Genomic DNA, 20,994 nt, shown 5'->3' on the forward strand with positions numbered 1-20,994 from the left:
GATTCTTCCTTCCACATTTTCCCACTTAATTAGCCATCTGTTTCGGGGGAGAAAATGTGTTATAATCGATTCCAATGTAAAGTTGTATTTACTGCAAAGGTGCCAGGTTGTCTGAACCTAGATTATTTCCACATCAATCGGCCATCTGTCAATGTGTATTGAGTACTGTCTGTCTTGCTTGCGAGAGGGGCGGGGCTTAAGGGCAGCAAAGGAGGAAGAGGAAGGGGAGGTTTTTTTTGGGACTGCTATGCGGAAACTATAAGAACGACTACAAGTGGGAGGGGCCACACAGACACACGGGGAATTCATGGCGATTGGCTGTAACTCGTGTGTTGTCCAGAAAGTTCTGTAAAATAAATCCTTTGAAGGAACTGTTCACCGATCTCCAGTCTGATTTTACGAACACGCGGAAAACATAATGATCGTTTTCCATCACTACATAGCTAGCTACATAGATAGATAGATAGATAGATAGATAGATAGATAGATAGATAGATAGATAGATAGATAGATAGATAGATAGATAGATAGATAGATAGATAGATAGATAGATAGATAGATAGATAGATAGATAGATAGATAGATAGATAGATAGATAGATAGATAGATAGATAGATAGATAGATAGATAGATAGATAGATAGATAGATAGATAGATAGATAGATAGATAGATAGATAGATAGATAGATAGATAGATAGCATAAGCGTAAGAGGCAAACATCAATAAAAACACAGATTATGGTTCATTCTTTTGCAGACATATACTTGTGAGGTTTATCAAACTGCACTATATTCATTAGCTTCTTATTGCAAGTCCACAGGCTCATCTTACCATCGCCAATGAGCACCAGAGAGCTCTGTGCTTTGCCGCCTCCATCTGTAATCTGGCAGGTGTACGTCCCTTCATTTTCCTCAGTAAAGACGTCCATGATCAACTCAATGACGCCTGTAGACGCGTCATGGCCCATCTTGATGGACTGCAAAGAGAGAATGCTTTGTTCAGGGGGCGACTGAAAAAATAAAGCTGCTTTATGTCACTTGAAATAATTCAGTGCTATTGTGAAATTGTTTTGTGATGTGCATACGGAGATATTTTCTATTTTGCTTCCTCACAAATGGCAGCTTACTGAATCATCCTCATAGTGCATTGCCCGGAGCCATTTTCGTTCATACTTTTGCTCCATCTTTTTCTAAACTATTTTTGTAAACTAAAACGGTGTCTTACATCAGCTCCAGACATTTCCTTGTCGTTAACAAAGAATTTGTAGGTGACGTTGGGGGAAATCTCTTCAGCCTGCAGCCAGAACCTCATTCTGCCTCTCTCCAAAATTTTATAGGCCAACTCTGACTTCAGTGGGATGACTAGGAAAAAAAGGACAACATTTAAAAAGAGGTTAAAAAGAAAAAGAAAAAAAGGAATCCTTGCACTTGGCCCGAGGACTGCGTCTCTCAGCATCCACAGGAGAGTAGGGGAAGGGAGTCAGATGAGGTGCAGCAGTGAATAGTGGTTAGGCAGGTGATGCAAGAGCAGGTAAGGGGTGTTAGCATCCAACAAAAGAATTGTTTCAGAGCTAAGACATAAAAGTAGAGAAGGGTGGAGGACAAGTAAAAAGCAACGGAAAGAGAAACATTAAAAACATTGAAGGATTCAGCCAAAGGTACCTACTTGGGTGTCTGACATCATGACTTTGTGCCACAAGCTTTTTCATCTCTGAAACACAAAAAAAAACATTATTTGTATTGTATTTAACTACTCATGTATGTATTTAAAACGTAAAAAAAAAAAAATAATCTGTCAGACTTTGGTGATCATTCACACAGAAAGAGGTACAAAAATTTGTTTTAATCAAAATAATGCACACTATCTTTGTTCATTGCTTTGTGTGTGGATTGTTTATTCTTCAGTTATGCCCATTAATTTGTCATCTTATCGGCATCATAAACGGACAAAAAAAAAAGCCAAGTCAAGTGAACCTGTGTTCCATTCAAGTTAGAGGGAGGTTTTCCTTGCCTCCAACACCAAATGCTTGCTCACATGGCGATCATCTACTTTTCTTATATACATAAATATTATGCGATAGGAATATGGTTCTTCACCGACTCAATGGGATCTTTTTTTCGTGACCGGTGTAAATCCTACGCAGAGGCAGGTTAGACCTGATGTTGGTAATTTTGTAGACGAGCGATCTGCAAGAGGGAGGACTGTTGTGGGAATGCTGATCAGTGATCAATCAAAGCATTTAAATGCACCACGCTAGTAAATGAATGAAGGAAATACATCGCGTCAGATCAGCTGTCCACCCTGCGCCGATGCGAGACAAGGTCTCAGGATCCACCAGCATTGTGCAGATGTGCTGTCTACAAAATTTTACTTGACTTTACAATCATGGGGAAAGGGCAATGAAGACAATTGAACTCTTTTAGTGTACTAGTTTGTTTGTTGTTTGTCTGCGTTTGACAAACTGACAATGCAATAATACAAAAATAAAGCGCACCAGCAGGGTTGATGGCAAAGCTGGATGAAACGCCATCTGTGTTGGTGACAGAGACAGAGAAGGTCCCAAAGTCTTCTTTATCTGCATTCTTAAAGATCAGCTGGGTTCTATGAAGCAAGACATTCGAGAGACACGGGCAGATCAAGATTGACAGATGAGTCACATTAAACATCTCAAAATGTGTGTGTGTGTGATCTTACTTGTTGCCTTCAGTCTTAATTTCAATTCCTTTGGAGAAATCTGTGATTTCTTCATAATCTTTCTTCCAGACGAACTGAGAGCCTGCATTCATTTGGCACGACTCGAATGTGAAAACAACGTCACCCGTCTTCTTATCCACACAGCAGGACACCTCCTGGGAGCCTACATTGCACACAAAGACAAACACGAACATCAGTGGGAAGAGTTTGACTGCACTCTGCTTATCTGACAACAACACACAAGTGCTCGTGTTTACATTTTGGTGAGTTTTTGCTTTGAATGTTTTTTTCTGAAACGTAAGAAACCCTAAACAAAAAAGACTTAAGGCTGTTAAGACCTTACCCGGCACAGCCTTGGCAGTGACAGGGTCGGAGTTCACGGAGGCCATGCCTACACCTGAATCGTTGACAGCACGCACCCTGAGGTCATAGGTGCAATCCTCTTCCAAACCTGTCACCTAAGAGACCAAAAAGTGTTGCTGAAAGGTGACAAAAAACGGTTCTCTTTGTAGATTGAAAGAAACACATATTTTTTCATTATAGGTACATAATTAGACATGATTAGTGTGCTTAATAGCGCTCTGGCAGCTAGTCAATAAGTGGTATTAAAAAAAAAAAACTGAACCCCCAACATGCAATAGCCAACTTTGTACACTAGATGTCAGTGTCACACAGGTAAATGTCACATCAAGATTGTATTAGGCGCCAGAAGGACATTTCATTACAAACATTAATATCCAATTAATTAATATCTTAAATGAGAAATATGAGAAAATAGAATAATAATAATAATGTAGAAAAAAGGTATAATAAATAAATTATTGTTATTTCCTAAAGAAAAGCAACAACATTTACACATTACAAGATATCCTCACCTTAAGGAAGCATTCATTAGTGGCTGTTTCATTGGCTGTAGTCCATTCATTAGTGCCCTTCTTGGCATACTCCACATAATAACCAGCGACGGGTCCAGAACCGATATAGACTGGCTTTTTCCATTCAAGCAACACAGAATCATCTCGAACCTCACAGGAACTCAGATCGTATGCAGGGCCTGTAACAGAGCACACAGGATCAAGATTAAAAAAAGAAAAGAAAAAAAATCATCATCATAGCCACTTCATTGTATCAACTAACCTGGCTCAGGCATAGTCCAGGCCTCACAGGTGTGGTCGGCTGAATGTTTGGATGCCGGTCCCAGGCCAATAAGATTGGCGGCGTACACTTGGAACTGGTAGACTGCGCCTTCTGTCAAACCCTCCACCTATCAGTAAACGCAGTGCCATTGTCACTATAGTCAAAGATGTTGTTATCCTATAAGATGGGAAAGCCACTCTCAATCCTCAAACACAGAGAGGATACCCCCACAGTTGTTTAATTATGCGGGCAAATTAACCGTTTATTGTTATTAGTCAAGAATCATTTTTTTTCAAACTCATACAGACATTACCTTGAAAAGTCTTTCAGAAATCGGTGGGATATTGATCTCCCGCCACAGTTCTGTTCCACTGCGCCTCTTATCGACGTAATATTCCTTAATTGATGATCCTCCGGAGTGAAGGGGCTTCTTCCAGTTCAGGACCATCGAATGTCCATCGCAGTTCACCAACTCAATCTTATAAGGAGCAGAAGGCGTGGCTGAAAAGAAAATGAAGACACAGAATAAAAAGAGAAGAAGTAACTGTACTTAATGCCAAAATAAGGAAATACTAACTGAGGGCAGCCTTGACTGTTAGAGGCGCAGATTCCTGCGACTCATCACTGAGGCCGATTTCATTGATAGCCTGGACACGGAACACATAGGTTTCTCCTGTTGTGAGGCCGCTAACAACGAACCTGTAACAAGAGCATCATGTAAGTTTCTTGCTAATCAATATTATATATATATATATATATATATATATATATATATATATATATATATATATATATATATATATATATATATATATATATATATATATATAAATTTTTTAATTTTTTCGTGTATTTTTTAAATTATTTTTTGACTCCTCTTGGTTTAAAAATACAGTGGAAATTTAATCAATTTTTTATTGCACTTGTCAAACCAAGATCACCATTGATAGTAGGTCTGGGCGATATAAACGGTATATTCAATATAAGGTATACATTTTGCTGAAGGTAGAGATTTTGACTCTATCATCAAGCCGTGGGAGCGCATGTTGATGATGTCATTAGGCGCATGTTGATGACGTCATCATATCTGGGTCCTGGCCTTGCGCACGGCTTGCGCTCAGCGTAGTGGTTCATGAAGCTTCATTTTCCATCACTATTTGCAACTGATTCAGTCTTTTTGCGTTATATAAAACCTAGACTTGTCCTGTTTACAATGGCCACTCTAAGCCAGTTGTACTGTTTTCATTTAAATATCAGCAATATTTTTTTGCATGCACTATTTTGCACCAGAGTGCTGACTTCTAATTTTGATTAGAGATTTGCACAATATATGCTGTTATCCAAAGTAAATTTATTCGTTCATTGTTTTTTTTAAATCCATTTAGCTTCTACAAAAGACTATGTAAACCAGTAAGCAAATTATTTATAAAAGAAAATAATAATAACACACTTAATTCTATATCCCGATTTATACTGTTACCGTAGTTACCGGAGTTAAAAAAGTATCGCAAGTGCTTAATGAAGCTTCATTTTCCCATCACTACTGTCAACGTACTTAGTGCTCTTGTGTGGTTTGTGATTGGCTGAGGTCCAGTCTTTGGACCCCTTCACACACTGGTCGATGTAGTAGCCAATCAGATTGTTGGGTTCTTTTGGAGGAGCCCACTGAATGAGGACAGATGTGTCGGTTTCCCGAGTTGCGATCACCTGGCCGGGAGCTGAAGGCACACCTGATGCCAAAGAATCACGCAACAGCGTTAACGACGTCATCGTATCAATTACAATACATACTGACTGAAAACAACTAAAGACCTTTCAGTTCTTGGGTTTCAATTGGTCGACATGGTTCTGATGGCTCGCTGGTTCCATACATGTTTGCAGAAATGACTCTGAATTGGTACTGTTTGCCCTCTGACAGGTCAAAGACAGCATAGCGAGGGGAGCGAATCGGGACCTGAGTGTTGACACGTTGCCACGCGTCGCTGTTTGCGATGGTCTGCAGCGAAAGAGACAGCGATTGTTACTGTACTGGATCGTTGTTGTCTGTCAATGTCATCAAATTGTTCTTTTGGAGTATCTGACATTAGACAGGCCAAAGATGGGATTAAGTTGATTGTCAATGGAGACAAATGACCTTTTCGATGTAGTACCACATGGGAACTTTGCTGGACTTGGCCGAAGCTTTCCAGCTCAAAACAATGTAAGTCCTGTCAGTTTCTGACGCATAAATCCCAGAGGCAGGACCGGGAGGTTTTCCGTCAGCTGTACACAAGTACACACAAATTCACTACCAATAGCACTACCAGAAATATACAAAAAGAAATACACACCTTCAACTTCCTCATGGTAAGAGACGACGTCCAGCTTTCCTCCGAGTTTTTTAGCTACAAAAAGGAAAAAAACATTATTACTGGTGTTTCTTTGTATACTTTGATCCATAAACAGACACTCTGACCACGTGACATTGATCTTAGTATTCCAGTGTCATCTCTCACTTTGTAGCCTCTCAAACTCGGTCGGGTCCAGTGCAACGATGGGGTCAGACATGCGGGAAGGTTTGCTGACTCCTTTGGCGTTGACAGTGCGGACTCTGAAGCAGTATGAGTGTCCTTCAAACAGGCCGGCCACTGGATATTTACAGATCTTAATGGGCTGATCGTTACATTGAGTCCAGTTCTCGGTTCCAACCTCACTTCTGAAAAGGTGAGTGAAAAGAAACCTTGTGACACGTGCGACTTGATATTTATAATGAATGAATAAAGTGCAATATGTGATGAAGATCTTTGCTATGGTATTGAACAGTAACTCCTACTTGTCGACAAAGTATCCCAGGATTGGCCCCTCTGTGGTAGTATTCGGGGGCTTCCATGACACAATGACATAGTCTCTGTTGGCATCGTGGATTTTGATGTCCATTGGAGCACCAGGTGCGCCAACGACTGGGGGGGGACCATCTACGCAGCAAGTGAAAAAAATCGACTTCGTTAAGATTCTGGTCTCGTTTATCCTAAAGCGGTGTTAAAGGTGTTAAATTTCCCAAATTGTTTCCACAAGGTTACAAGCATTAGTTTATCCTGAATGTCTGCAAAGACTAATACTGGTAGAAAACTCATAAATTGACCATTCCTCACCTGCAACAGAGACGAATGCACTATGTTGTGCAGTGCCTCCTTTCGTGACCATCCGCAGCGTGTACAAGCCTTCGTCTTCTTTGTAGAGGTTAGGAAGAGTCAAGGTGCTGACTCCTCTGCCCGTTTCGATCTTTACCCATTTTGAATCGAACAAACGAGTGTCTGCAAATGAGATGCACAGAAAGAAATGCAATTGAGTACAGCAAAAGACAAAATGAAATGAAACAACATGGGACAGAAAGCAATTACCATCTCTGTACCACTGAGCTTCGGGTTGCAGGTTGGCCAGGTTGGGCTCAAGGTCCATGGAGGCGGTCAGAGTGGCTGAATCTCCTTCAGAAGCAAAGACCGGGCCAAACTTTTCCAGAAAGGTAATGTGGATTTTAGTGTAATGGATCTTTGGAATCATGGAAACTGAGGAAAACAGTGGGTAAAAAAACAAAAAAAAAACAAAAACAAATGTAAAGTTCCAAGAAGGCAGGACATCTGTCACAAACGGTACGAACATTCAAGTATGATAAAACCGGGTTTCACTAACTTAAGCTCATCAGCAAAATTTGAAATGTTGTTCCTTCCTGTGACCCGTAACAAATATCATCCACATCCATAACTTCCTATGAGTGAATTGCGACACATACCATTATAAGGCATCCATCCATATGGACAAAACTCTTCCTTCTTGTATCCTACAAGAGGACAAAACAGAAGTTGGAAAGGTAACATTAGATTTTTCATGCACACAAATAAAAAGTAATGCGACTCAATTAGAAATCAATTTAAGTTTTCCGTGTGTGAGCGAGTCGGAACTTGACAAATGCAATATTGGAGTGATAAAAATCAGGCAAGGCAAAATGCTGGTCTTACAAAATGAGTGGACTTACTCTTCACAATAATGGAAGCCTGACTCGTTGCTTGTCCGTGGATGTTACCAGCCACAACTGTGTACTGGGCTGTATCATTAGTTGAACATCTGCAAAAAAATTAATAAACCAAACAAACAATAAAACCATGCGGCTTCTTTATTTTGGTGACTACATTCACAGATATCACACTAAAAGTGAACTTGAGCCATTTCGGGGCTCGACGCCATTTTTCAATATTTTATAGTCATCCTGACAACGTCCACTTCTTACTATACAGTTCATACGAAGCTGAATATTTTCCTACACGGGGTACCAAGGAGTGTTTGAAATACAGAGAAGGATCTGAACTGAAGGTGATTGGATCAGAGGAGCGCGAGACGACTGAAGGAATCTGAAGATATCACGTAACACTGAGGTCAGCACTTGAACAGCTGAGCTTCCCAAGAGGGGAGGGAGCAAATACGTTATCCTCCCTCGACCAAACCATGCGCCGTGATGCTCCCAGCATTCGACATTACGCAACTGCCCTAAAGGACGCCTGATTCTAGTAACTCGGAGGACGTTTTCAGGAGCTCATATGGTTTCTCTACTAAAAACTGCTACCGGTTTATCAAAGCAAGTGATGACATCATCCTTATTTGATGTACCTTGGAATCTCCAGAGAGTGGACTCCTCCTTTTGCTTCAACTAGATACTTTCCAGAGGACATGTCCAGGATCATACCATCTTTATACCTATGTCAAAAGAATAGTCGGCCTGAGACCATGTCACTTTATCATGATATTGGATTAGGATGTTTTGTTTGTTCGTTTTTTTTATACTCACCATTTCACAATAGGCAGAGGATAGCCTTCCACAGTACAAAAAAGTTTGATTGGAGTGTGTTCAAAGACGGTGTGGGACCTGATTCTGACCATGAAAGACGGGCCCCTGGTGGTCAGCTCCTCTCGCACATACTTGCGTGGCATCTTTGTATTCAACTACATAGAAAATCAAGGATGCTCATGAATACGTAACACAACACTGTAGATGCTTCCCCCCCGCCACAGTTCTCTTTATGTGGTACGTACAGTTTTGAAATCAGTTTGAAAACAAGAAGTGTTCTTACCACTTCCTGAATGTGGGCTCGGGTTTTATATTCATATCTGTCCGCCATCTCCTCAGAGCTAAACAACAGACACAAAGTTAAATCACTTCATAATAGATGTAGCATTTGCAATGATAGACGGGTGCTTTTAGTTGTCAATTCCAAAACATTGGACCTAACCAAATAGCCTACTAACTATGTGTGTATTTTTAGAAGTTAACATTGTAACATCTGTAGACCTTTCAAATTAAAGTTCTTTCAAAGTGACCCAAAAAAAAAAATGCCAATCATATCCCCTGGAATCAGTTGAGTAAATTAAAAGAAATAAGCTTGGATCGACACCTTTAAACAGATCAGCACACACAAAATGGACACAACACCCCTTTCATAGTGTTGTGGAAATCATTGATTTGTTTTTGCATATTCACAAGATCAAAAACGTAACCACTTTGGTATACTCGTTATAATCATTCAACCCATGCTCTGCTATATTTGTGTTGCACTCCATAGAGGATCGTAAAATGGAGGCATACAAGGACAAGATTACAAGAAGGGGAGCGCAAATAATGCAGCACTTCTTGAGCTGGGAGGCAGGAACAGTGCCTTGTCTATAGCATCTCCCCAACAGTCGCCATTTTTACTTTGTAGTGGGATTCCAGCATTTTGCATATCAGCGATCAGAATATACCATATTTACTCAAATCCTTGTCTTTTCTTCAACAAGTTCTTGAAACAAATGCTTTTGTGCCCCACCTAAATATGCGGAGAAGTCATCGTTTATGCTAATCGTGCTAATGACACCAATATAATCTTGATTTGACAGTGGTGTAGGTTTTTACAAACTTTGAACTTTTAAAACCCTACACAAAATAGGACATACGGAATGGAAAGCTCCACCTTGCAAAAAAAAAAAAAAAGAAGAAGAAGAAAAAGGAAAAATCTCCCTTTGTTAGCGACATAGTCATGGTAGACTAGCTTGCCACAAACCTCTCAACAAGCTGAGAAATAAAACGTGTTTTTTTTCTGCAGGGAGTTTCTAGACAAAGTTGTTTAAAATAACAAAAATCAGATGTGACAGATGCGAGTGAATGCAACTCTCCTGATTACGTGCTTGCTTTAAAAATATGGTATTTTTTTTTTTTTAAAGACGATACACAGCTAAACCCCAGAGAGTGTTTTCAACAGAACCAAAAGTATGAAGGCGTGTTTGTCATGCAAGGTGTCGTCTTTTTATGCCCTTCAGCGAAAATCCAATGCTTCTCAAATGTAGAAGAGACAATCCGCTCGTCTGTGGAATTCAGACGAGAGCAAGCAACGCTATTCAAATATGATGTGTTGTCGGGTGGGTGATGATGCATATTGACAGAGGAACCAAATTCAAAATCAGAGTTTTAGTGAATGACAGGTTGGTAATATATATTTTAGGGATGGTGTGTGGAGCAAGGTCCAAGAAGGGACCCAATCAATTTAGGTGCAGATTCCGATAGAGGTGCAGATCCAAAATTATTATTTTTTTGTATCTCCATGTTTGTTAACTATGTGAGAAGCATCTTCTTTATACTATCTTAAGTTAATATTCAGTGGAGGTATCAAAGATCTTGCTGTTCTTGTTTGGCAATAAAAGTAGGTTTATGAGTCGTTCAAGCATACGTAAAGCTTGAATTAACATAAAAAGAACTGAATGTTTGACACCCAATGGAGATGTCATCAAGTTGTAGTTTTATGTTCCCCATGAATCCTTCAAGACAGATAATACATATCATATTCATATTAGTTTGAATTATATGCAATACATTAAAAAAGAAAAAAAGTGAAGTGTGAGCATGCCACCGCAATGCAAAAAAATTGTCAGCTTTATGATGCATAATAGCAAAAGTTTTCAAAAAAAGAGACAAGAAATGTGAGGAGCAAGGTAAAAAAAAAAAGTAATAGTGAATAATGAAGTGAATCACAGCAAATAACAAACACAAAGCACTAAACAGAGATTCAAGGCACAGCAATGATGTGGCAGAAAATGTCACTTGTATTCTTTCTGTGAAAAGACGTAGCTGAGTTTGGGCAGCCATGAGTTAGCGTGTGGGAATCAAACGGCTCAAAGCAGCACTTGATCTCTTTTTCTTCTTAATACAAGCTGTCAGAATGGACACAAGCATTTCCTCCAAAGCCCTGGCTTCGCCGCCTCGTGTTTAGACTGCTGTCCAAACAGGAGGCGGATCTTGAGCGGACTTGTGTTACTTGTCACACGCAATCACATTCATATCAAATAGAAGCTTGACGTAACCATGGAAAGCGTGTTAAAGTGAATTTGTTTGGACTTTAAGTGTGACTATTTAAAGATTTCAGAAACTGTGAATATTGTAGTACGGCTGCATTTTCAAGCGAAGCTTACAATGGTTAAAGCACTACTGTTAATAAGAACGCTATCAGCATCATTAGCATCATGAAAACAGTGCTTTAGTTGAGATTAGCATTAGCATAGTACCTATCCCGTACCTGCTGTATTCTTTAAGCACATACTGGCTCTGTTTATGGTGGTATTCGTGGTTGTAACTCCCTTGCTTGATCAGCCCCCACATGGTGACACCACGGATACTGACCTGTTGGATTCACAACACGCACATATAGCAGTACTGTATGCAACATGCGACTCATTGCCTGAAATAATACACAGCACCGTGATAATAACACACGCGCACAACCACAGGTAATTGTATGAGGGGCTAATTTGGATTTTTTTTTTGTCATAGGTGACAAAAGTTATCTAAAAATATGGCTGAGAAGTACGAGGAGGTGGCAAAAAATGCACAATATACACATACAGGCCACATTGGGTTCGGTCCACTCATGTACATCTGTAGAACATCATTCTGAGAAGTAATACTAATACTTTACCCTTTAATGTTGTGAACAAAATACTGGAGAGTCTTCTCCAGTATGACGTACTGGTTATTATTAGATTGTGCAAGTGTACCTCAAGAAATGTCCAGTATTGTGTTAGCGCCATCTACAAAATGGAACTTGGATGGCCACATGGCCACACACATTCACACAGATGGAAACATGACATTGGCTGCCTTACAATGACAAGGTGACACCGTAAAGATTTAAAGAGACACATGCTCACACAAATAAACAAAGACAAGGTTATAGTTTTCTAATTAGGGTTCAGTCTGGGAAATTAACAGCATACCGTTTGCAAAAAATGAGTGATGGGCAAATGAAGTTTCATGAATCATGCGATATTTTTTTGACTCCTCTAGATGGCACTCTTGGTTTAAAAATGCAGTGGAAATGTAATCAATTTCCATTGCTCTTGCCTTTTTCTTAAAACCTGGAGGAGTTGAAAAATAAGTGTTTCATGAAGCTTCATAAAGTTTCATTTTCCCATCACTATACAAAATAAAGCTATTACACTAACTTATCATTTATGGACTTTAAATGTTAATATTTTTCCAATAACGAATAATTTCATCACTGAGGGTTAGGTATAATTTGCATTAATCCCATGATGGGATTCACATGTGTATCTTGCGTCATACATACACAGTGACAATACAATATACAGCATTGAACTTATGTAAGCCACATATTACGCTGACACTTGAACTGATTCTGCCTCTCCAACTTCTTTAAAGCTATTAAGGACATCCTATATCCACATCTATTCCACACCGCTCACTCATGTTTAACTAACCCAACCCCGTCAATCAAAAATGCAGGTCAAACAGAAAAATCATAACCTTTCACCTCAAAAATCCGAGACTTACAGTTCCCTGAAAATGATGTCAATACATTTCACAACTTATTATTGTTATTATTATTATTTATACCTCATTTATTCGCTTACACAGCCAGCAGTAACATGAAAAGTAATATTACTGTAGGTGCGTTCAAGTTGAAGTAAACTGAAAAGTAAGCTGCCCATGTCAGTGCGTCGTCACCTCTGGCCAACAGTGCAAACTGTCCAATGGCACCTGAGCCTCTCACCCTGTAACAGTAAACCTTGGCCATGCTCAGCTAAAATTGTACAAACATGTGACATTCCTACACTGGATAAAACAACATGCATGCAATGTTTAAGACGCTTTAACAAAGCCCCATTAGGGTCAAATGGCATTACATTATCTTTCGGAGCTGAAACAAGCATTTTTACAACAATCGCAAAAAGGCCCAAAAGACTCCAGGATGTTGCTATGGTAAACACGCAAACAGCTGTCCACATTATCTGTAGCTCTTGTTTTATCGGACAGCAAACACTGATTTAGACATACCGCAATTTAGATATATCACTATTTATTCTGTAATATCTCAACGAAAAATTGTACAACACCTTGTGCTGTCATGTGGTCCCAGCTAATATATCAGCCTGTTCCCACCTGCACCCATTCAATTTGGAAGACAAGTATATTCAAATTCCAAACACGGGAAAGACAAAAAAAAAAAAAGGATTATAATATTGTGACAAAGCTTTGCTCACCCCGTTGAGATTTCCTTTGCAGCGACTTCGGTCGTCAGCCTAAATCCACGGGGGAGCCTAAACCCAGTACCGGGCCAAGTAAACCTCCAGCGTCTCCAACAGACCCCCACCTGCCTCTCCCTGAGGCCTTAAAAGGAGAGAGAGATGCCTATATATAACCAGGATCCTTCAAGACTCAAAGCTAATATAACCAGTCATCAATTTGATTAGCACAGTTTGTTAGCATTTGTGGCATGTGAGCTGAAATAGCAAATGAAAGCTGGTCGGCACATCAAGAATCAGAGAAACGTTTTAAGGGCTATCCAATGCAATTGTATTTAAATAAAACATGCTCCAAACTACATTGTGGGTTGAATTCGCTTAATGACACAAACATTTGCTATGAATCGTCGCCAAACTTGACGTACACATCCCTACTCATGTCCGCTTTCCTAACCTCTAAAAATATCAAAACACTTGCCACAGCATTTGGGATTTTATGGCATCAAGCTTCTTTATCACTTATGCAGTTGTGCTCATACATTTAAAACTAGGCTATGTAAACTTATGAGCACAACTGTAAATGTACGTACAGTATCGTCATCTTATATTATCACATTCATCCAACAAATTGATGGATAACTAGTTTTGAAGTTAGAAGCCTGTAAATAATTGATTGTTCAACTATTTTTTTTTTTATTTATTTTAAAGAAGGGATTGGTGACAAAAATGGTTGTGATATATCATATCTGTGTTGTAAAAAGTGAAAATAATTTGCAAGAAACATTAAGTCGATTTAACTTAGTGGGCCACATAAAATCATGTCACGGGCCAGATCTGGACCCTGGGCCTTGAGTTTGACACATGTTCTTGAACAAAGTCAACAAAATGAAATTTTCAGACATAAAAATTTGGACAATTAACAATCTGATGATAATATATCTTATTATATCTAATTATTAAATTATTTCATTGATTTCATATCAATTGATTATTATTTCATTACAATAACTTAGCAAAATCATCAGTCTAGACATTTATGTTGCTAAGATATTTTCTAAATTCTAAAATTGTGCATTTTTCTTGCAATGTTACAACTTTAACTCCAGATTTGTTTCTGTTTCATTTTGCCCTGTTGCTTATTCCTCCTGGAATTCTGAAACATTCAATTCTGACATGGCACTGTATTGTTGCATAATTGCTTTAAACAATTTTGGAAAGCAAAAACAGAAGCACAACAAATTCTACAAAAAGAAGAATCCCGTTGCCATTGCGACTTCCCATGACATGGCTGACTGAGAAAATACTCAGACATAATGTGACAATGAGTTAAAAATGACTTGGGCAATTATGCTATTAATAATGTAGTGTCGGCTTGGCTCTTTCTAATCACATTTTAAGAAGTACTGATATGTGTTTAGACACTGTGTTGCATGCTGAACTTTAGCCAGTGCTTATTTATAAAACAAGCGTCAGTTACAGCTTGGCTTGGCCTATACTGTAATCCTGACATGTTGGATAACCTGTGAAAAAGACTTCACACAAGACAAGAATCACTCATCACTCATTCCCAATGTTGCAGATTTTATTTAATTGTTTTAATCTGCCGATACCGGTAAAACGTCTTCAAGAGGTGGAAAGTTAAACGCTTGCTACAAATAGTCATCATCTGAAATGAGTCAAAAAGAGCCCCCTGTTGGCCAGAGGCTCAAATTGTGACAACAAAGCCCATTTCTATTTTTAGCACATTATTTTGGTGGCAGAGTGTGACAAGTTGGTAAGTCAAAGCTCTGTGGTAGCTAAGTGGTGGTATCCCCCCCCCCCCCCCCCCCCCCCAGTCCCTAGTGACGTATTGTAGCTCAGTGAATGATTCTCTCCTTCTGCTCTCCTGACAAGCTTAATTTTGCGCATTAGATCATAATGACTCATTAATTTAACAAGAGCCCCGTGGCAATTCATACATTTAATCAAGCCTGTCTGATGAACATGGATTTGTGAAGCAGTCATTGTACAAATGCGAGTCCTCAAATATATTCAGTTGATTGTTAATTAAACTCGTGTTTATTAGGCTGTATATTTAATAACAAGGTTGTTCTATTTTGGCAGTGTAGGTCCTGCATCAAACTTAGATAAGAATGTTTCTAAATATTTACATTTTTTGTGACAACATAATTATGGTGGCTAGCATGTCTGCCTTACACTTTGGCGTTTCCGGGCTCAAATCTCAGCTCCGGCCTCCCTGTGTGGTGTTTGCGTGTTCCCCTCATGCATGCGTGCATTTTTGGGTATCCGCGTTCCAAAAACATGCATATCAGGTTAATTGAAGTCTCTAAATTTTCTATGGGTGCGGTCGTGTAACTCTGCTACTGTGTAACTCACCTCTTGCCTTCACCCAAATGAGGACAAGCAGGATACACTATCAGACTCACATTAATTTATTAAGTCATGTTACTCATTTACTACAAATTATGTAATTTTCCTCATCTATCTAAATCAGCACCATATAGTGACAGACAGACCAATTCAATCCTCTTCCACTCGATGGCAGACACCGTGAACCTGCCTGCCTTGTGTATCCAACAGTTGCCAATCATACAATGACAATGCTCTAGTTTAAATGACTTGTATTTGGAACTGGAAAGCTATGCTGACAACATATACAGTAGAATAAAACAAAACATTTTCATTTTACTCACCTATAAAAAAGCAAAATATGAGAACCTGATTTTTTTCTTTTTGTCTATTTGTGTAGGCTACAGTAGGACTTGTGACTGTGAGATTGTTCTAATACATATGGGCTCAATAAGGGAAAAATGCTGCTAAGAACGGATTGCGAGGGACAAAACAGCTGTAATCCTCTACAATTGCACCACTGCGAATTCCATCAATTTTCTTTGCTGCTCATCCTTGTTAACATCGATACACTCGCGAGTACAAATGGAGCCTATTCGTACTTGGACTGCCAAAAAAAACAACCATACATTTTCTACATATAAAACGCATCCGTATTGTTTTTGTAAATGCATTTTTTCATACAGCGCTTATTATAGACGTAATTAGAGTACGTGTAGCTAATAATAACATCTTGCCATGTGTCTGTGTGCATTCATAGGCCGTGAAACGCAGGCGAGCAATAAATGGATTGACAAATTTACCACGTGTCTGAGCATGTGGTCGACGGCACTCGTGATTGGCTGAACGGGCAGGCAAGAGGCGGAAGTACATGCAGGACGTAAACAACCACAGACGCTGTCTACATTTCACCGAGTCGTTTTCGTCACGAACATGAGCTGACAACAGTCGACAGCCCTCACGAAGCAATTTTGCAATATAGGACGAAGTAAGTTGCTTTTACTTGACGCTTGTTCAACGCGAAACGCGGTGAGTCCTAAGGCGTTTGAATTGTATGTGTTGTTCTCAGTTTCGTTGATCTTTGAACCTTTGCCTCACTTACATGCCCAGTAGTAAACTTAGTAAACGTAATATTTAAAGACAACGGAATCTCCGTCTAGTCTGGGCATATCATTTTATTTTAGTCAACATTTTATTCAGTTCACCATTTCAACCATTTGACATAAAGTACTCACATTTTCTTTTCTTCTTGTGTGCAGTATAAGAAGATAGAATAGTCCATTGCATGAGAAAGGAGGGGGCACACTTGAAACAGTCATGATCGATAAGCATTTTGATATGTTTTCAAGCACATTAATTCAACTAAAATAATGATTGGTTAATCGAAGAAAAGTTTATGAATCAGTTTTAATTTGGGGTGGGGGTGGGGTAGCGGGGGGGGGGCAAGGCAGTTGCCTGAGTTTATCTAATGAATCCACCTCAATTTTAATTGTATTTATTTATTCTTTTATTGGTGTTGATGTAATAAAACCGTATTAATTCACAGTCTTTCTTGTTTTGTAGATTCAATATGAGTTTCAGGTATCCTCTTCTGCTCTGTCTGGCAGCAGTCTCTGCCTTTGCTATGTCGCCTCCGTAAGTACAGGAAACGCCAGTCATTCGCCGTATTCTTGTGTTTATATTTCATAAGTTGATTAAGAATTATTTTCTGGAGTGTACCTTTTCTTTCCAGACACATGTGGACCAAACTCATCCTCACCCACCACTGGCCCAACACTTTCTGTGCTGTGAGTTTCCTTAGAAATGATGTTTAGTCACTTGACTCTTTCGATGCAAAGCCATTCATCATTTACCCTCCTTACTCTCTGCTGTGCAAATGGAATACATTTGACCTATTTCAGATTTGTTTTGTCACTGACTCATTTAAAACTCGTGAGGTCATGTGACGTTTGTCATGAGGCTGTGGGCTTTTGAGTGTGACAACATGTGTGCTGTTTTTCTTTCCCTCATGATGTCAATGTATCTTTAACTGTGAGCCTTAATGTATGTTTTGAAACCAGATGTTTGTGATACATTTCAGACGGAGTCCTGTCATCATCCTAACGTTAGCTACTGGACACTACATGGACTCTGGTAAGTGTGTGAGATACCAAATGGAAACGCATGGGTTGCCTTTTATCTATTTAGTCCTCAAATCTTAAAATGATAAAAGCAGTCATAAGGTTTTTCGTTTTTTTTTAGTTCCTTGTATTTAAATGTATTGCTTCACTTTCACTTTAAAGATATAAAGGGATCTAATATACATGATTTAAAAAAATATATTTTGTCCTTTTGCAGGCCTGATAAAGGAATCACTTGTAACGCGTCATGGCATTTCAACTCATCTGAAATAGAGGTAGTTTGTTGTCCTTTCTACGTGTTAAAAAAATTATTATAAATATTCTTATTTGTTTCTTTTATTTTCAGGACTTGCTCCCAGAAATGGAGAAGTGGTGGCCCGACTTACTGAAACCTGCATCGTCATCATTTTGGTAAGGAGACACGTTTTGTGCGACGAGGCCGTCCATCACCTGATTTGTTTTATTTCCCAAAAGTAAATGCTCAACTCTATTGCAACAGGAAGTACGAATGGTACAAACACGGTACATGTGCTGCCAAGGCGCCTGCGCTAAACAGTCAACATAAATATTTCAGCAAGGCATTGGAACTGTACCATAAAGTGGACTTGGATAGGTAATAAAAACTCACACGACACTAGAACAAGTTTTTAGTTCACCATTTACAGCTTGACAACTTTCGCAGTATATTATTTTTCTCAAACTATGTCCCTGTTATTGTAGCGTCCTGAAGAAATTTGACATCATCCCATCTGAAAACAATTACAAAGTAAGTATTTGTTGTGTTCACGCTATACTGTAATGGAATACGTATAGGCAAGAGGGAAGTGTAGACCAGTAATTCCCGGCAAATTATCCAGTTTTACATAATTGGTCTTAAACTGTTTTATTTATTACGAGCAACATACTTTATTCATCTATCATGCCACTGACATACAGTATGGTACAGTAGAACAATTAAATGCTGTTCCACTAGATGGCAGAAGCATCAATCAACCTGTTTGTGTCTGCTTGTTGTCATTCATACAAAAGATGAATAACTAAACAGCCCCACAATCCCGAGTACATACATTTGTGCAAACATTTAGACAAGATAGTCATTATTTTAGTAGATATACTTTTTTTGTTTGTTATTTTTGCCCGGTGATGTGGCATGAGATTTTTTTTTTTTTTTTAAATATAAAATATGTACATTGGCTCAATAAAGTCTGGATTTGTATTCTTATCTTCAATGATATGATGATTAAGAGTGTGGTAGACAGAAGGTCATAATCTTGGATTGTTCCACTTTTGTGTCTTTTTGTAGTTTTCCCAAATCGAAGAAGTCATAGAAAACTTCTATGGTGTCAAACCTAAGATACAATGTGTCCATCCGTCCAAGGTATGAGCATCAAATAGCAATTCTTGAATGTTGGAATCGGCACAAATTGAATTCAGAGTGAGCTCTCGAGTTGAACTCAATATGTGATGTGCTTTCTAGAATACCGATGCGCAGCTTTTGGGTCAAATGGAGATTTGTTTCAGCCCCGACTTCTCCCTCTTGGATTGTGAGAAAGAGATGATCACCAACCGAGGTTCCGCGTTCAGTGTCTGCGACCCTGACGTACCAGTTTACTATCCACCTCTTTGAAATACTAACACAACAGGCACACTAGAGTCAGTGTTTACAAATGTACTCATTCTCTGTATCTGCTTTTTTTTTTTTTTAACAATTAAACGATCTGTAACTTTAACTCATTCATTGCCATTGACGGTTATAAATGTCAAAAAATCATTTAAACTATTTTAACTAACTTCTATTAGTTTAACATATTTTTTCTACTTTTGTTAACAAGGGTATGAAAACCTAGATTTTTTTATTGTACATTTAGAACAGATATAAAATTTGTGATTGACTCAACTATTGAAATTATTAATTGTGATTACAAATTGTAATCGCCTGATGCCCCTAATTTTTAATAATCATCTTGTCAGGAGATTAAATTTTTAAATCGTAATTAATCGCATGACTTCAATATTCAACTCACGATTAATCACACATTTTATATCTGTTCTAAATGTACAATAAAATTAGTTTTCTAAGTTTTCATACTCTTGTTAATAAAAGTGGGGGGGAAAAAGTTAAACTAATAGAAATAGTTCAAATGAATTTTTGACGTTTATAGCCGTCAATGGCAGTGAATGAGTTAACAAGTAGAGATGCAAAAGAGCTTGCTCCAATGTAATATTGCACTGTACTTTAATAGTTGTAGTCCCTGACAAAACAGTTTCCATTTTTTTGTCAGCTCGCAACTGTTTAGTTTCAACCTATTTACTAATGAACTTGATCAATTATCTAAATGTTTTCAAATAGCGTAATAGAGATACAGTAGTTGTTGTTTTTATGTTTACTGTACTTGTTTTATATAACACATCGCACATCTTGATTGACTTCATTTCAGCATGTCGAGGGAGCAGAGTCCAAAGGAATTTTGTTATGGTTGCTAATTGGTGCTGGGTTTTTTATTATTATTATTGTTAATTCATTGGGTGAGGTAATAATAAGAATATGTTCATTGTTAAATGTCAATAAAAAAAAATTTTGATTCATTGTGTATGCTTTTTTTGTCATAACTGTAAAAATAAATGCATTCATTTCCTTGAATCTAGCCACTTTATTATGAAAAACTCCATTACCAAGTAATGCTGTTTTCTTTTGCAATGTCCAAGAGATATTCACTTAACAATGTGCTTAGTGTTGTAATTTACAGTGGCTCCTGCTCCACATCACCCTGTAATTATGATTGATTAGCATTTTGAATCTGAAATTGTCTTTTCAATGGCAAACTTGGCGACAAGCGAGTTCAATATTGTGCTGATGCTGTTTTTTTCAGCCTGTCTTATCGCATGCATCTTCTCCGTCTGTATGGATATTAATATTGTGATCTCCTTATAGAGCTTTAATCCTATCTACACAAAGACACCATGTCCATAATCCTGAAACCATACGACACAGCAGGCTGCATCTGATGATGTTGATTAGCTGCCATTTTACAGTCCGTGACCCTCTGGCCTAAGTTTTTTACAGATGAGCTACTGCTGCCCTGTTTTGTGGTAATGGCAAATTAAAATGGTGGATTTAGCTTTGGCCACTTGACCCAGGTAGAGTGCAGCATG

At 38.5% G+C, this 20,994-nt stretch overlaps 2 protein-coding genes across 2 annotated transcripts in view; one reads left to right on the plus strand and one right to left on the minus strand.

The window, feature by feature from the left end:
• Positions 1-20,994, minus strand: part of myom2b (myomesin 2b) — a 33,383-nt gene that overhangs the window by 12,037 nt on the left and 352 nt on the right. Inside the window, exons 2-26 of the mRNA XM_086070615.1 lie at positions 13,391-13,517; positions 11,407-11,510; positions 8,935-8,992; positions 8,652-8,806; positions 8,474-8,560; positions 7,845-7,933; positions 7,602-7,649; positions 7,213-7,377; positions 6,964-7,125; positions 6,645-6,786; positions 6,328-6,527; positions 6,163-6,216; positions 5,967-6,094; positions 5,645-5,828; positions 5,388-5,562; positions 4,410-4,531; positions 4,146-4,333; positions 3,833-3,959; positions 3,571-3,749; positions 3,039-3,153; positions 2,696-2,858; positions 2,496-2,602; positions 1,667-1,711; positions 1,226-1,362; positions 833-977 (exon numbers count right to left, since the gene is read on the minus strand). Of these exons, the coding sequence (XP_085926741.1) occupies positions 833-977; positions 1,226-1,362; positions 1,667-1,711; positions 2,496-2,602; positions 2,696-2,858; positions 3,039-3,153; positions 3,571-3,749; positions 3,833-3,959; positions 4,146-4,333; positions 4,410-4,531; positions 5,388-5,562; positions 5,645-5,828; positions 5,967-6,094; positions 6,163-6,216; positions 6,328-6,527; positions 6,645-6,786; positions 6,964-7,125; positions 7,213-7,377; positions 7,602-7,649; positions 7,845-7,933; positions 8,474-8,560; positions 8,652-8,806; positions 8,935-8,992; positions 11,407-11,489 (3,058 nt within the window). The 5' untranslated portion in view covers positions 11,490-11,510; positions 13,391-13,517. The remainder of the gene's footprint in view (positions 1-832; positions 978-1,225; positions 1,363-1,666; positions 1,712-2,495; positions 2,603-2,695; positions 2,859-3,038; positions 3,154-3,570; positions 3,750-3,832; positions 3,960-4,145; positions 4,334-4,409; positions 4,532-5,387; positions 5,563-5,644; positions 5,829-5,966; positions 6,095-6,162; positions 6,217-6,327; positions 6,528-6,644; positions 6,787-6,963; positions 7,126-7,212; positions 7,378-7,601; positions 7,650-7,844; positions 7,934-8,473; positions 8,561-8,651; positions 8,807-8,934; positions 8,993-11,406; positions 11,511-13,390; positions 13,518-20,994) is intronic.
• Positions 16,576-20,423, plus strand: rnaset2 (ribonuclease T2). Its single transcript, XM_086071471.1, has 10 exons — positions 16,576-16,709; positions 17,285-17,356; positions 17,454-17,508; positions 17,802-17,854; positions 18,059-18,116; positions 18,188-18,252; positions 18,341-18,454; positions 18,562-18,607; positions 19,145-19,219; positions 19,319-20,423. The coding sequence occupies exons 2-10, from the start codon at positions 17,292-17,294 to the stop codon at positions 19,466-19,468; spliced, it is 681 nt and encodes a 226-aa protein (XP_085927597.1). The 5' UTR covers positions 16,576-16,709; positions 17,285-17,291; the 3' UTR covers positions 19,469-20,423.

Source organism: Leptonotus elevatus, chromosome 3 (assembly GCF_054856555.1).
Source record: "Leptonotus elevatus isolate MCC_2025b chromosome 3, RoL_Lele_1.0, whole genome shotgun sequence".
Taxonomy (NCBI): domain Eukaryota; kingdom Metazoa; phylum Chordata; class Actinopteri; order Syngnathiformes; family Syngnathidae; genus Leptonotus; species Leptonotus elevatus.